This window comes from Ictalurus punctatus, chromosome 24, assembly GCF_001660625.3.
Source record: "Ictalurus punctatus breed USDA103 chromosome 24, Coco_2.0, whole genome shotgun sequence".
In the NCBI taxonomy this organism is placed as follows: Eukaryota; Metazoa; Chordata; class Actinopteri; order Siluriformes; family Ictaluridae; genus Ictalurus; species Ictalurus punctatus.
This window is the reverse complement of record NC_030439.2, coordinates 3104297-3117784: the sequence shown is the minus strand read 5'-3', so window position 1 is coordinate 3117784 and position 13488 is coordinate 3104297. Positions and strand designations below refer to the sequence as shown.

General features: G+C 39.1%; 2 protein-coding genes and 1 pseudogene across 2 annotated transcripts; 2 read left to right on the top strand and 1 right to left on the bottom strand.

Moving 5' to 3' along the window:
* Window positions 1-1529: 1529 nt before the first annotated feature.
* LOC108256962 (hemoglobin subunit beta-like) lies at window positions 1530-2257 on the top strand (annotated as a pseudogene).
* A 6044-nt stretch (window positions 2258-8301) lies between these two features.
* Window positions 8302-10346, bottom strand: LOC124626259 (hemoglobin embryonic subunit alpha-like). Its single transcript, XM_053675466.1, has 3 exons — window positions 10343-10346; window positions 9824-9975; window positions 8302-9699 (listed from the first exon to the last, which is right to left on the bottom strand). Exons 1-3 carry the CDS (start codon window positions 10344-10346, stop codon window positions 9571-9573), a joined length of 285 nt encoding a protein of 94 aa, XP_053531441.1. The 3' UTR covers window positions 8302-9570.
* A 51-nt stretch (window positions 10347-10397) lies between these two features.
* LOC128629067 (hemoglobin subunit beta-like) lies at window positions 10398-11315 on the top strand. The gene is made up of 3 exons (XM_053675311.1): window positions 10398-10598; window positions 10708-10930; window positions 11068-11315. Exons 1-3 carry the CDS (start codon window positions 10507-10509, stop codon window positions 11194-11196), a joined length of 444 nt encoding a protein of 147 aa, XP_053531286.1. The 5' UTR covers window positions 10398-10506; the 3' UTR covers window positions 11197-11315.
* Window positions 11316-13488: the final 2173 nt, after the last annotated feature.

Genomic DNA, 13488 nt, shown 5'->3' with positions numbered 1-13488 from the left:
ATATATTGAAAAAGAAAAGGCACGTCTGGGATTAGTTTATGCAGAGTACAGCACTTTAAATTTTAAAACAGAAAAATGAATGTTCTCTCAGAGGGAAAAATCAGTTTAAATCCGAACAACAGGGGGTGCAAATGCACCATTTACACCATATAACCTCGCCTCCACTCTAAAAATGTAAGTATTTAATGAATTTAACATAAACCTACCATTATTTAACTATTTACGTTTAATGAACTTACATATTTTTTTTTTACATAAGTGGAAATTATACTGTGGAAGTTAAACCTTGCAACTTTGAATTTTAGTTTTAAAATGTTGCAGGTAAATAAAAAAAGTGATATGATATTACACTTTTAAATTAATATAGATGTGGGCCACCATGCCCATGTATTACCATATATGATATTTGTGGTGGGCTGTGGGGTCCACATCAATCATTTTTCAGGGGGCCCAGAACTCCCTGGCTACGGCCCTGGTCTGAAATATTGGCATTCACTATAAATAGCAAAGTAACAGTTTTGCTGTGCTATATGTTCATTACTTCTTTTTGGTATGCTGAGTGTTGAGTGACAACGTATGGGCTACATGGAAACTTTGTGTCAGATAAAGGCACCTTATTGTGAACAGCTCAGTCTGCAACTGATGTGAGATCAATGTCACTTATTGTGCTAGAATTAGAATGCATTTTCAGCCGTTGGTTCGGATCTGACCTATTGTGGGGCCACGTTAGCTTTTGTGGTCGGTTGTGTGGGCAGCAAACTGTGAAGGTTAAGGAATGTCTATCGGACATTTTGTCTAAATCAAATATTGATTGTTGAAACATGTTGAACAGACTTTATGGCTTTCCAATGAACAGATGCACAGAAGAGTGGGCAGTATTTCTGAAACGTAGCCTACATTTAAAATAAAATACATGAAAATCATGTTTTAAAAACAACAAGAACAGCACCTGGGAATTTGAAAATAAACAGTTTAATTTTCTACAGCTTTAGAAGCATTTTGCTTGCAAGCTGATTTATGATTTGCTTGCACTAACAAACTAGGTTTATAACTATGCACTGTAGTTATTAACCTAAGTAATGTACAAACTTAAGGAAAAAAATACATCCAAACTTCTGGGGGAACCCTTAAAGCAGTAGTTCTTAAACTTCTGTATTAGTTTTCTCAGATAAATGACTATGTCCTCTATCTAAAAACTTATCCATTTTAAATAGTCTTAGGCTTTTATCAGCATGTGGCTAGCAGTACTGCAAACTGTTGGTTTGTGTCATAGTGTGGTGTGTATAATTAATTTTATTTATTAATATTTCTGTTTTTTATGTACATCATAGTGTAAAGGTTCACAATCCCGGCTTACATACAGCTAAATGAATTAATTAAAAAAAAATAAAAAACAATGTTCTAGAATTTATATGTGGCCCCCAGTAGAGAACCACTGCCTCAAATGTTATAGAACACTTCAGAACATTTCTGATAGAACAGATTTAGAAAGGCTAACTATCCGAATAACCTTTTTTTTTCTTCTAATAATGTACTACAGCTTTAGTAAGTACTGTTAGGGTACTACATATACTTGAATGAATTCTATGAACACCGTTTTGTAAGAGATATGCACATATCTGATATGACCCCATGAATGAACCCATCTTCAAGGATTAACATTTATAAGTACTTTTTAATGCTACTCAGGTGTGTACCCATGTACCCAGAGGTATTTCAGTAAATTTGGAAACTTGTAAAACGCCGCTGCCATCTTGGGAAATCCCAAAGTTGCTGCCCACGGCTTGACGGTAATGCGTGGTCTGGAGAAAGCTGTGAAGAACATGGACAACATTAAGAGCACTTACGCCGACTTGAGTGTGCTGCACTCTGAACAACTGCACTCTGAACAACTGCACGTGGATCCCCAAAACTTCAGGGTGCGTCGTACTTGATTTATTTGTAAGCCATTACTTCTGTTACTTAATTCACTGCCAGTTTAACATTTAGCCCACATTAATCTCTCGTTCTATAACTTAACCTGTGTTCATTCTTTATCCTCCGTTTCCTCCTATAGCTGTTGGCTGACTGCATTACCATTGTAGTTGCCTCTGTCCTGGGTGCTAACTTCACAGCTGAAGTGCAGGCAGCTCTGCAGAAGTTCCTGGTGGTCATAGTCTCCGCACTCGGGAAACAGTACTATTAGATGCTGAATGTGCTTTTATGGCCAGAGACTTATCAGAAATTATAGGAAACTTTCTGCGTTTTCTGCGTTGAAGCGGAACTTTTGTTGTTTAAAACAAATAAATGTTATAATAATCAGTACTCAGTCATGTCTTGTGGTTCTTAATAAACCGTTTATTTGTAAGGTGGACGATTACAACCAACTTCCAAAGTGATTTCAAATAAATACATTTTGTAATTGATATGATGATAATTATCCAACTGCTGCAAAAAGACAAAATTTTCACCCTCTGAAAATTGTTGATGATATTACTATTATTATTATTATTATTATTATTATTATTAGTAGTAGTAGTAGTAGTAGTAGTTTAGCTATGGTAAAATGGAGTCAGTTCTCTGAGTTTTTGCTTGAAAGACAAAAATCTCATTGACATAAGCCTTAAAAATAACCCTTAAACCATTGAACTTATGAAATATGTATTTATTACCTATAGTTGCACTGCATTGTGCCGCATTGTAAACAAATACAAAAAAATATTTATAAACGTTTTTGGAATTTGTGGTGTTTTACACCTGAAAAAAAAAAAAAAAACATTTCAGTGGTTCAGTAAATATGATAAATGCACGCTAAGAAGAAAAGGTTCAAAAGTGAACCTTTAGCGGTTCCTAGAGATTGCAGCTGTGGGGGGAACCTTAAAAGGTTCATTTAAAAAAAAAAAAAAAAAAACACCTTTTGGCACGTTCTCTTTAATTGGAAGCATATCTTAAAGATGCATTGATGCCCCATTAGAGATCCTTTTTGAACCTGTTTTTAGACATCCTTACCATAGAATAATAATAATAATAATAATAATAATAATAATAATAATTCTTCCCATTTCACAACATAGACAACACGCTGGTTGTCCATAAAATGTTTAATACATAAATATACATTTTAGCACAATACAGCACAGAACAAATAGATATAAAGGAAATAATTAACTTCAGACCGTTCAATTTTAGAATTATTTTCGTGGCCGCATTATCACGTCTTGTGTACCTTATTTTTCAGTTCCTTACATAACACACACCTTAATTAAAATTTAGTTAGGAAAACTTAAGTTAAGTCATCTCGACTTCTTTATTTAACTGCAGTCCAAGTTGGCTCAACTAGCATTTAAGTTAGATGTACTCATTAATAGTGCATTCAAGTTAGATGTACTCAATATTAGTACATTAAATAAATAAAATTGTATCCAAAATGAGAATAAAAGTATAACTATCAGAAAACACAGCATTATCACACTTCAAAGGCTCAGTACATTTATTGTCTACAAACACACAGTATAAGCCTTGTACACAAGTTGACCATTAAAATATTGCCGAAGCACACAAACCAGTGTGTGATTATGATTAGAAGCCGTTTAAAGTGTTAGTTCGCCCAAAAATAATGATTTACTGATAATTTACCCCAGGTCATCCATGATTTGTATGCCTGTGTCTTCATCGGAACACATAGGTCCATAAAATGTAAATGAATGGGTGCCAGAACTTTCAGTCCAAACAGCAGATAAAGGCCGCAAAGTATTCCATGCAATTCCACCGTGCAAATGAATGTGTTCTGAATCCAAACGTAAGATCTATGTAAAACAATGGAAAAATATTTAAAACTTAATTAGTTATAATAGTACGCATTTGTATTGGAGCCTACCGTGGTCGCACTTCCTTTCAAGTAACGCAAGTTCGCTTGCGAAACTGCACGAGGACTGATGTCATTGTTGTTTAGACACCCAGGATAAGAACAAGTAAGCACCATTTTGAAAAGAATATAAATGTGATTTCGCAAGCAAGATTATATTAAATAGGAAAGTGCAACCACGATCGGATCCAATATAAACGTGTACAACCACTGACGGAAAGGTCAAAGCTCACTTGCTTGTGAAGGAAACTTAACGGCTTGCGGAAGTGACGTAAACAGTAATGTAATTGGTTGATGGTGAATACATTGTGTTGAACTCATTTGTGATTTCATATAAATAATTAAATGTTGAGCCAGATCGCTTAAATATGTTAATATAACGAAATCGGCTATTAACTGGATCAACTGAATAAAATAAGTTGAACTTACTAAAGTCAAGAAATATTTTTTACAGTGTGGATTTAAATGTTTGTGAAAAAATTTCATTCTCAAAATCGAAACAATATGAATAATCACGTTTACCTACTGGTGTAATTATTTATTTGTCAATACTGGCAGAAAGTGAAGGAAAAATAAAGATGAGAATATTCTGGGCATTAATCAATAATAAATAAATAAATAAATAAATAAATAAATAAATAAATAAATAAATAAATAAATCAAAATAAAATAAAATAAAATAAAATAAAAGATACTTTCCCTGATGAAACCTTACACTACACACACTTAATCCTACCAAAAGTATTTCCTGATAAGAAACGTTATCTAAAAACATTAAAGCAGAACAGTCCAAATGGATATGTTTCACAGTTAAAGGAGTGTTGCAGAAGGGGTTTTAATAAAAAAAAACAATGTTTCAATCTGTGATCGCTATGTCTAAAAAAAAAAAATTGACAACAAGATTAATTTAAAATCATTTATTGTCACATTTTTCACATTCAATGTGCCATTTTCTGTAGCTGAATAAAGGCTTGCAGTCTGAAGGTGCAATCTGGCATTCTATGGGTCTTTAGCAGCAATGTCTGCTTGTTCATTGAAAACAAAGAAAGGTTCTTAGAAAGGTTTCATCTTAGAAAAGTTTCATAGAGTAACCTTGACAACAGCCCAGGTTCTAATATGAACCCTTCCGCCACAACAAAGGTTTTTAAAAAGAACTGATAACATTTGCCAAATAACCAAGGGATCGTTATAGGACTAAAAGCTCCATGTTGAACCTTTTTGATAGTTACACGTTCATACTTTCAAGGGTATTTTTTGAACTGTAAAGGTTCAATCCCTTCTAAGAGTGTGGGTAAATGTGATTTTGACTTAAATGCTTTAAGTTCTAAATGAATTCATATAAATGTGTGGCTAAAACCTAAAGTCTATATTTCATTATTTCTAAATTCAGATGTCTGGCTGCAGTATTCAGGTATGTTTTGGTCCATTCTTCTAAACATATCGTCTTTAAATCTTGTTCAATTGGATTCGAGTCAGGTGATTGACTGGGCCATTCTAGCACCTTGATTTATTTACTCTGAAACCAATAGAGAGTTTGCTTTGCTGATTGTTGTCCTGCTGGAAGGTCCACCCGCGTCTCATCTTCAGCATCCTGGTGGATGGCAGCAGATTCTTCTCAAGAATCTCCTGGTAAAGGGCTCCATTGATCGTTCCTTCAATTATATGAAGTCTGCCAGTACCTGGCACTCTTTCCAAGTGGTCCTTGGCTCTTGGGCTACTCTTCTGACTATTCTTCTGACTCCCTGGTCAGAAATCTTGCGAGGAGATCCTGTGCGTGGCCGGTTGATGACGGGGTGATGTTGCTTCCACTTGTTGATAATGGCCCCAGTGGAGCTTACTGGAGGATTCCGAAGTTTTGAAATACACCTGTATCCGATTCCATCAATATGTTTTGCAAGAAATTTAATTTGCACAGATAGGGGGTATAATTACTTACAGATTTCAGCTGGTTCCAGGTCTTACCTTGCCTTGGAGAACTGCTTTTTCTTAGCGTGTTCAATACTTTTTTCCTGTGTCATTCCACTTTATTACACATGAATTGATTTATGGACTTTAATATTGTGAATTCTTTATATTTCCAGATTTCTTGAGTTAATACTGATGTCTGGTGAAGATTTTTTTGTGTGAAAACTGTTGCCACACTTCTTGAGTAAATTTCACTTCAGTATGTTTTTGCACTGCATAGCTGAAGCAAACAGGATTTCATTGATAACCAGGATTACCAAGTGAAGCCAAAGTCACCCTTCTGCATCTGTGCAGTGATGCTAAAGGCTTCTGGCCATGCTTCAGTAGGCCTATTTGACATGTTGACATGATCCAAAAAACGTAATCCACAAACATGCAAGAGGTCAGGCGATCGGCAAACAGGTATACACGGGGCTAGGCAGGAATCAAGGTCGCGTTCACGGGATACAGGGTCGAGACACAAAATAGGAAACATGAACAATGACGAGATACTGGGAGCGGAGAAACCAGCGTGAACTAAACTGACTATGACTATGAATATGAATATGAATATCGTAACGACTCTAAACTAACGTATTCTATTATATCTAATATTCCGCGCCGTGTGTTTGGAGGCGCGCAGTATTTATACAAACATAATCAGCGCCGTAATAGCTGATGGCTGAGGGCAATTCAGACACACGTGAAACAACAACCAATGACAGAACTGGGAGGAGACATAACAGAAACAAACAAATGCACGTGTTGAAATGTCACGATTGTCAACAAGGGAAAAGCAGGTGCTCGTGCACCTTGCTCGTGCTCGCGCACCTTGCTCGTGCACGCGCGCTCATATGCTCCACAGCGTGCTGCTTAAAGGGGAAGTCGTGACAGAAACCCCCCCCAAAAGGGCACTCCTCCCAGAATGCCATGAAACATCCATCTCCATTGGCGGCCCCGTGTCCCAAGCAGAATCAGGGGACCGCACGGCATTCTTAACGAAACAAAAAAGCAGAGCGATGTTCACGGCAGGGCAGGAAAGCAGAGTGACGTCTTCCGCGGAACATGAAAGCGGAGCGACGTCCCCGGCTGAACAGGAAATCGGAGCGACGTCCCCGGCTGAACAGGAAATTGGAGCGACGTCCTCGTCGGAGCAGGGAAGCAGAGCGACGTCCTCGTCGGAGCAGGGAAGCAGAGCGACGTCCTCGTCGGAGCAGGGAAGCAGAGCGACGTCCTCGTCGGAGCAGGGAAGCAGAGCAACATTCATAGCAGAGCAGGAAAGCAGAAGCGACGTCCTCGGTGGTGCATGAAAGCATAGTGACGTCCTCGGCGCTGCACGAAGGCATAGTGACATCCTTGGCGGAACATGAAAGCAGAGTGACGTCCTCAGTGGAACAGGAAAGCAGAGCGACGTCCTCGGGGGAACAGGAAAGCAGAGCGACGTCCTCGGTGGAACAGGAAAGCAGAGGGACATCCTCGGCATTGCAGAAAAACATAGTGAAGTCCTCGGTGGTGCAGAAAAGCATAGTGACGTCCTCAGCAGAACAGGAGGGCAGAGCGACATCCTCGGTTGAACAGGAAGGCAGAGCGACGTCCTTGGTGGGGCAGGGAAACAGAGCGACATACGCAGCAGTGCAGGGAAACAGAGGGACGTCTGCAGTGGAACAGGAAAGCGGAGCGAAGTTCTCAGCAGAACAGGAAAGCAGAGTGACGTCCTCGGCTGAGCAGGAAAGCAGAGTGACGTACTCAGCGAACCTGCAGGCTGAACTTGGCTGGTCATGTCAGCAGACTGGGACGTGAGCAGAGCTTGGTTGTCCGTGTCAACAGATACTTGGTTGTGCATGTCAGCAGACGTGGACATGAGCAGAGACTCGGGAGTGAGCAAAACTTGGCTGTCCTTGTCGGCAGACTCGGACGTGAGCAGAATTTGGCTGTCCTTGTCGGCAGACTCGGGCGTGAGCAGAACTTGGCTGTCCGTGTTGGTAGACTCGGGCGTGAGCAGAGCGTGGTCGGCCGTGTCGGCAGACTCGGGCGTGAGCAGAGCGTGGTCGGCCGTGTCAGCAGACTCGGGCGTGAGCAGAACTTGGTCGGCTGTGTCGGTACACTCGGGCTTGAGCAGAACTTGGTCAGCAGTGTCGGTACACTCGGGCTTGAGCAGAACTTGGTCGGCCGTGTCGGTAGACTTGGGCTTGAGCAGAACTTGGATCTGTGGACCTGAGACCCCCTCCTGAACCTTAGGCTGGTGTTCTGGTGCTGGAGCCTCCATGTTGACCTCTAGCTGGAGCTCGGCAGGTGAGCCCACCTCATGGGTCTCCGGTTCGAGCTCTGAGGTTGCTAGGTTAACCTCAGGCTGGAGCTCCAGGGCTGAGACCTCCACATAGGTCTCAGACTGTGGCTCTGCATGAGTTTGCCTGTAGTAGTGGGTAAACGGCAGGGCAGGTTTGCCTGCCAGACTTACCCCCCAAAAAAGTTGTTCTAGCTCGACCCTCGCCTCTGGACTCCCAAACCGCATCATGAACTCCCCTGCAAACTGTTCTACACTGTCCAGGTTCCTACAGTGCTTATCCAGTAGGAGCTGCACCCACTGATGGGCCGGTCCAAAGAACACGAATCGGATGTCAAATGGATCAGGAAGCTCCATAAATGTCCATTGTGGGAATTGGACTGAGTCTATAGGGGACGGTTGACGGTGACTTCAGGATTCTGCGTTTTCTCCGTTCTCCTGCTGCATCCATGTTTCAGCGGAATATTCTGTCACATTTCGTGACGTAACGGAGATAGGACGGATACAAACGCAGTTTGAACAGGTTTTATTTAAGAGACGCACAGACAGGTAAATCCAAAACGTGATCCAAAAAACCTAATCCACAAACATGTAAGAGGTCAGGCGATCGGCAAACAGGCATACAGGCTAGGCAGGAATCAAGGTCGCGGTCACGGGATACAGGGTCGAGACACAAAACAGGAAACATAAACAATGGCGAGGGACTCGGACTCGGACGTATTCTACTATATCTAATATTCCGCGTTGTGTGCTGGGAGGCGCCCAATATTTATACAAACATAATTAGCGCCGTAATAGCTGACGGCTGAGGGCAATTCAGACACACGTGAAACAACAACCAATGACAGAACGGGGAGAAGACATAACATAAACAAATACACGTGTCGAAATGTCACGATTGTCAACAAGGGAAAAGCAGGTGCTCGTGCACCTTGCTCGTGCACGCGCGCTCACATGCTCCACAGCATGCTGCTTAAAGGGGAAGTCCTGACAGTTGGGAGTGAGACCGTGTTGTTAAAGTTATTTGTTCAGTTTAAATCATTATCATCTTGGCGGAACTCAAGGGGTTTCAATTAATGTGTGCTGAAGCAGGCTGTGTTTGGACTATAATAAAATGTGAATTTGGATTAAAGGTCAGTTATATCCAAGTTTAATAATAAATGTAAATCACAATGGGATGACAACACCTCTTTTAACTGAACACGCTTCACATTTGTTAGTCCTGTGTGTGTTAAACCTATGGCATTCGTGTTACATAAAAATATTATATGTTCGTTTACTTTTCCCTCCACTACCACTATCAACTTGTTTTTGTTGTGAATCTAATACAACCACACATTAATACTTAAATACAAAGTTTCATAGAAGACACATAACATGTTTAATGACAGGCAAAAATCATATTGTTTTTTATTTAGATCAAACGAGGACAATTACTAGATCTGAGAAAGAAATATTGTGCGTGTGGGTGTCTCTGTTCTTTGGCCTGCAGAACTTCTTATCTGTACTTCTCGGAGAGAGCCAGGGACACGGCAGCGAGAAACTTATCCATAGCCACATGTATCTCAGGAGTAAAGTCAGCGGGGAACAGGAGGGCCAGAATCACAAGCAAATTGTGGGATAGGATCTACAAGGAAAGGGAAAAAACATCAAGATTTAACAAGCATGTTGTTGCACAGGATCTACCTGTACAGGTAAAACAAGATGTAAATATTACAGAGCAAATGAAGATGGGATTAAGATGAACTTGCCTTGAAGTTGGCCGGGTCAACACGCAGCTGGAAAGCATGCAGCTGGCTTAGGTTGAGCAACCCATTTGTCAGGTCATCGATTTTGTCGACAGCCTCTCCAACGCCAGACAGAACCATCTTTCCGTGCTTCTTCGTTCTTGTTGCTTTTAAAACTTAACATGTATTCTGTAACGTTCATGTATTGTTTTTCAAATATATTCTATATATTCAATTCAATTCAATTCTTCGTGTGTGTGTGTGTGTGTGTGTGTGTGTAGTTATTAAGCGAAATCGAGTTGCAAACTACACACTTAGGAAATAAAATTGCATCCAAAATCCCGGGGGAACATTTAAAGGTTCCATGTAGAACTCTTCAGAACATTTCTGATAGTACCCTTTTAGAAAGACAGGAACCCCTAAATATCCGAATAACCTTTTTTTTCTAATAATGTACTCACGTACTACAGGGTTAGTAAGTAGTGTTATTGTATTACATATTCTTGAATGAATTCTATGAAAACCGTTTTGTAAGAGACATACACATATCTGATATGACCCCATGAATGAACCCATCCCAAACTGTGCGCCCAATCGCCTGAATCTGGGAGGAGTAGTCAAATGAATATATAAGCTGGGGACCAAGGCTGTTTGCGTCTATTACTCTTTGTTCAATAAGACATTCAGAAACCCCAAAAGCCAGCAACATGGTTCAGTGGACAGACTTCGAGCGCACTACCATCCAGGACATCTTTTCCAAGATCGATTACGAGTCTGTCGGTCACCAGGCACTGACAAGGTACATTTATGCAAATATGTATTATCAGACCCAAAGAAATATTTCAATAAATGACTTGAGAAGACTTTAGGAATTAACAATTATAAGTACTTTTTTTAATGCTACTCAGGTGTCTGGTCGTGTACCCATGGACCCAGAGGTATTTCAGTAAATTCGGAAACTTGTATAACGCCGCTGCCATCTTGGGAAATCCCAAAGTTGCTGCCCACGGCTTGACGGTAATGCGTGGTCTGGAGAAAGCTGTGAAGAACATGGACAACATTAAGAGCACTTACGCCGACTTGAGTGTGCTGCACTCTGAACAACTGCACGTGGATCCCCAAAACTTCAGGGTGCGTCTTATTTCGTTTATTTGTAAGCCATTACTTCTGTTACTTAATTCACTGCCAGTTTAACATTTATCCCACATTAATCTCTCGTTCTATAACTTAACCTGTGTTCATTCTTTATCCTCTGTTTCCTCCTGTAGCTGTTGGCTGACTGCATTACCATTGTAGTTGCCTCTGTCCTGGGTGCTAACTTCACAGCTGAAGTGCAGGCAGCTCTGCAGAAGTTCCTGGCGGTCATAGTCTCCGCACTCGGGAAACAGTACTATTAGATGCTGAATGTGCTTTTATGGCCAGAGATTTATCAGAAATTATCGGAAACTTTCTGCGTTTTCTGCGTTGAAGTGGAACTTTTGTTGTTTAAAGCAAATAAATGTTATAATAATCAGTACTCAGTCATGTCTTGTGGTTCTTAATAAACCGTTTATTTGTATGGTGGACGATTACAACCAACTTCCAAAGTGATTTCAAATAAATGCATTTTGTAACTGATATGATGATAATTATCCCACTGCTGCAAAAAGACAACATTTTCACCCTCTGAAAGCCTCTGAAAATTATGTTGATGATGATGATATTATTACTATTATTATTATTATTATTATTATTATTAGTAGTAGTAGTAGTAGTAGTAGTAGTTTAGCTATGGTAAAATGGAGGCAGTTCTCTGAGTTTTTGCGTGAGAGACAAAAATCTCATTAACATAAGCCTTAAAAATAACCCTTAAACCACTGAACTTATGAAATATGTATTTATTACCTATAGTTGCACTGCATTGTGCCGCATTGTAAACAAATGCAAAAAAAAAATATATAAACTTTTTTTTTGAATTTGTGGTGTTTTACACCTGAAGAAAACATTTCAGTGGTTCAGTAAATATGATAAATGCACGCTAAGAAGAAAAGGTTCAAAATTGAACCTTTAGCGGTTCCTAGAGATTGCAGCTGTGGGGGAACCTTAAAAGGTTCATTTAAAAAAAAAAATCCTTTTGGAACGTTCTCTTTAATTGGAAGCCTCTCTTAAAGGTGCATTGATGACCCATTAGAGATCCTTTTTGAACCTGTTTTTAGACATCCTTCATATAATAATAATAATAATAATAATAATAATAATAATAATAATAATAATAATAATAACAATAATTCCCATTTCACAACATAGACACAACACGCTGGTTCTCCATAAAATGTTTAATACATAAATATACATTTGAGCACAATACAGCACTGAACAATTAGATATAAAGGAAATAATTAACTTTAGACTGTTGAATTTTTAAATTATTTTCGTGGCCGCATTACCACGTCTTGTGTAGCTTATTTTTCAGTTCCTTACGTAACACACACCTTAATGTTATTATGACATTAAGTTCATATTATTTTCATAGCGTATCAAAAAGCTCATAGTAATTATGACAGGTTATGTTGTCTTACCTCAGATATTATCGCCGCTCCACTCACGCCTGTTTGTGCGCGAGACAGATATTTGGAGATTCAGTACTTTGCGGGGTGTACCACTTCCACCTGCACTGTAAAAAAAAAAATTGACTCAATATATGGAGTGACCTTTTTCCACTGTTTTTATTTTTTATTTTTTGAGTTTTGTGAACTTCAATAGAAAAGTTCACTTAACAAATAAAAAAGTAATTGTAACTTATCAAATTTAGTTAGGAAAACTTAAGTTAAGTCATCTCGACTTCTTTATTTAACTGCAGTCTAAGTTGGCTCAACTAGCATTTAAGTTAGACTTACTCATATTAATAGTGCATTCAAGTTAGATGTACTCAATATTAGTACATTAAATAAATAAAATTGTATCCAAAATGAGAATAAAAGTATAACATTATCAAAAAACACAGCATTATCACACTTCAAAGGCTCAGTACATTTATTGTCTACAAACACACAGTATAAGCCTTGTACACAAGTTGACCATTAAAATATTTCTGAAGCACACAAATCAGTGTGTAATTATGATCAGAATCCGTTTAAAGTATTAGTTCACCCAAAAATAATAATTTACTGATAATTTACCACAGGTCATCCATGCCTGTGTCTTCATCGGAACACATAGGTCCATAAAACGTAAATGAATGGGTGCCAGAACTTTCAGTCCAAACAGCAGATAAAGGCCGCATCAAAGTATTCCATGCAATTCCACCGTGCAAATGAATGTGTTCTGAAGCCAAACGTAAGATCTATGCAAAACAATGGGGAAAAAAATTAAACTTAATTAGTTATAAAGTCATAAAATTTGTGGATAAAACCTAAATTGTATATTACATTATTTCTAAATTCAGATGTCTGGCCGCAGTATTCAGGTGTGTTTTGGTCCGTTGTTCTAAACATATCGTCTTTAAATCTTATTAAATTGGATTCGAGTCAGGTGATTGACTGGGCCATTCTAACACCTTGATTTATTTACTCTGAAACCAATGGTCAGTTTCCATTGCTGATTGTTGTCCTGCTGGAAGGTCCACCCGCGTCTCATCTTCATCATCCTGGTGGATGGCAGCAGATTCTTTTCAAGAATCTCCTGGTAAAGGGCTCCATTCATCGTTCCTT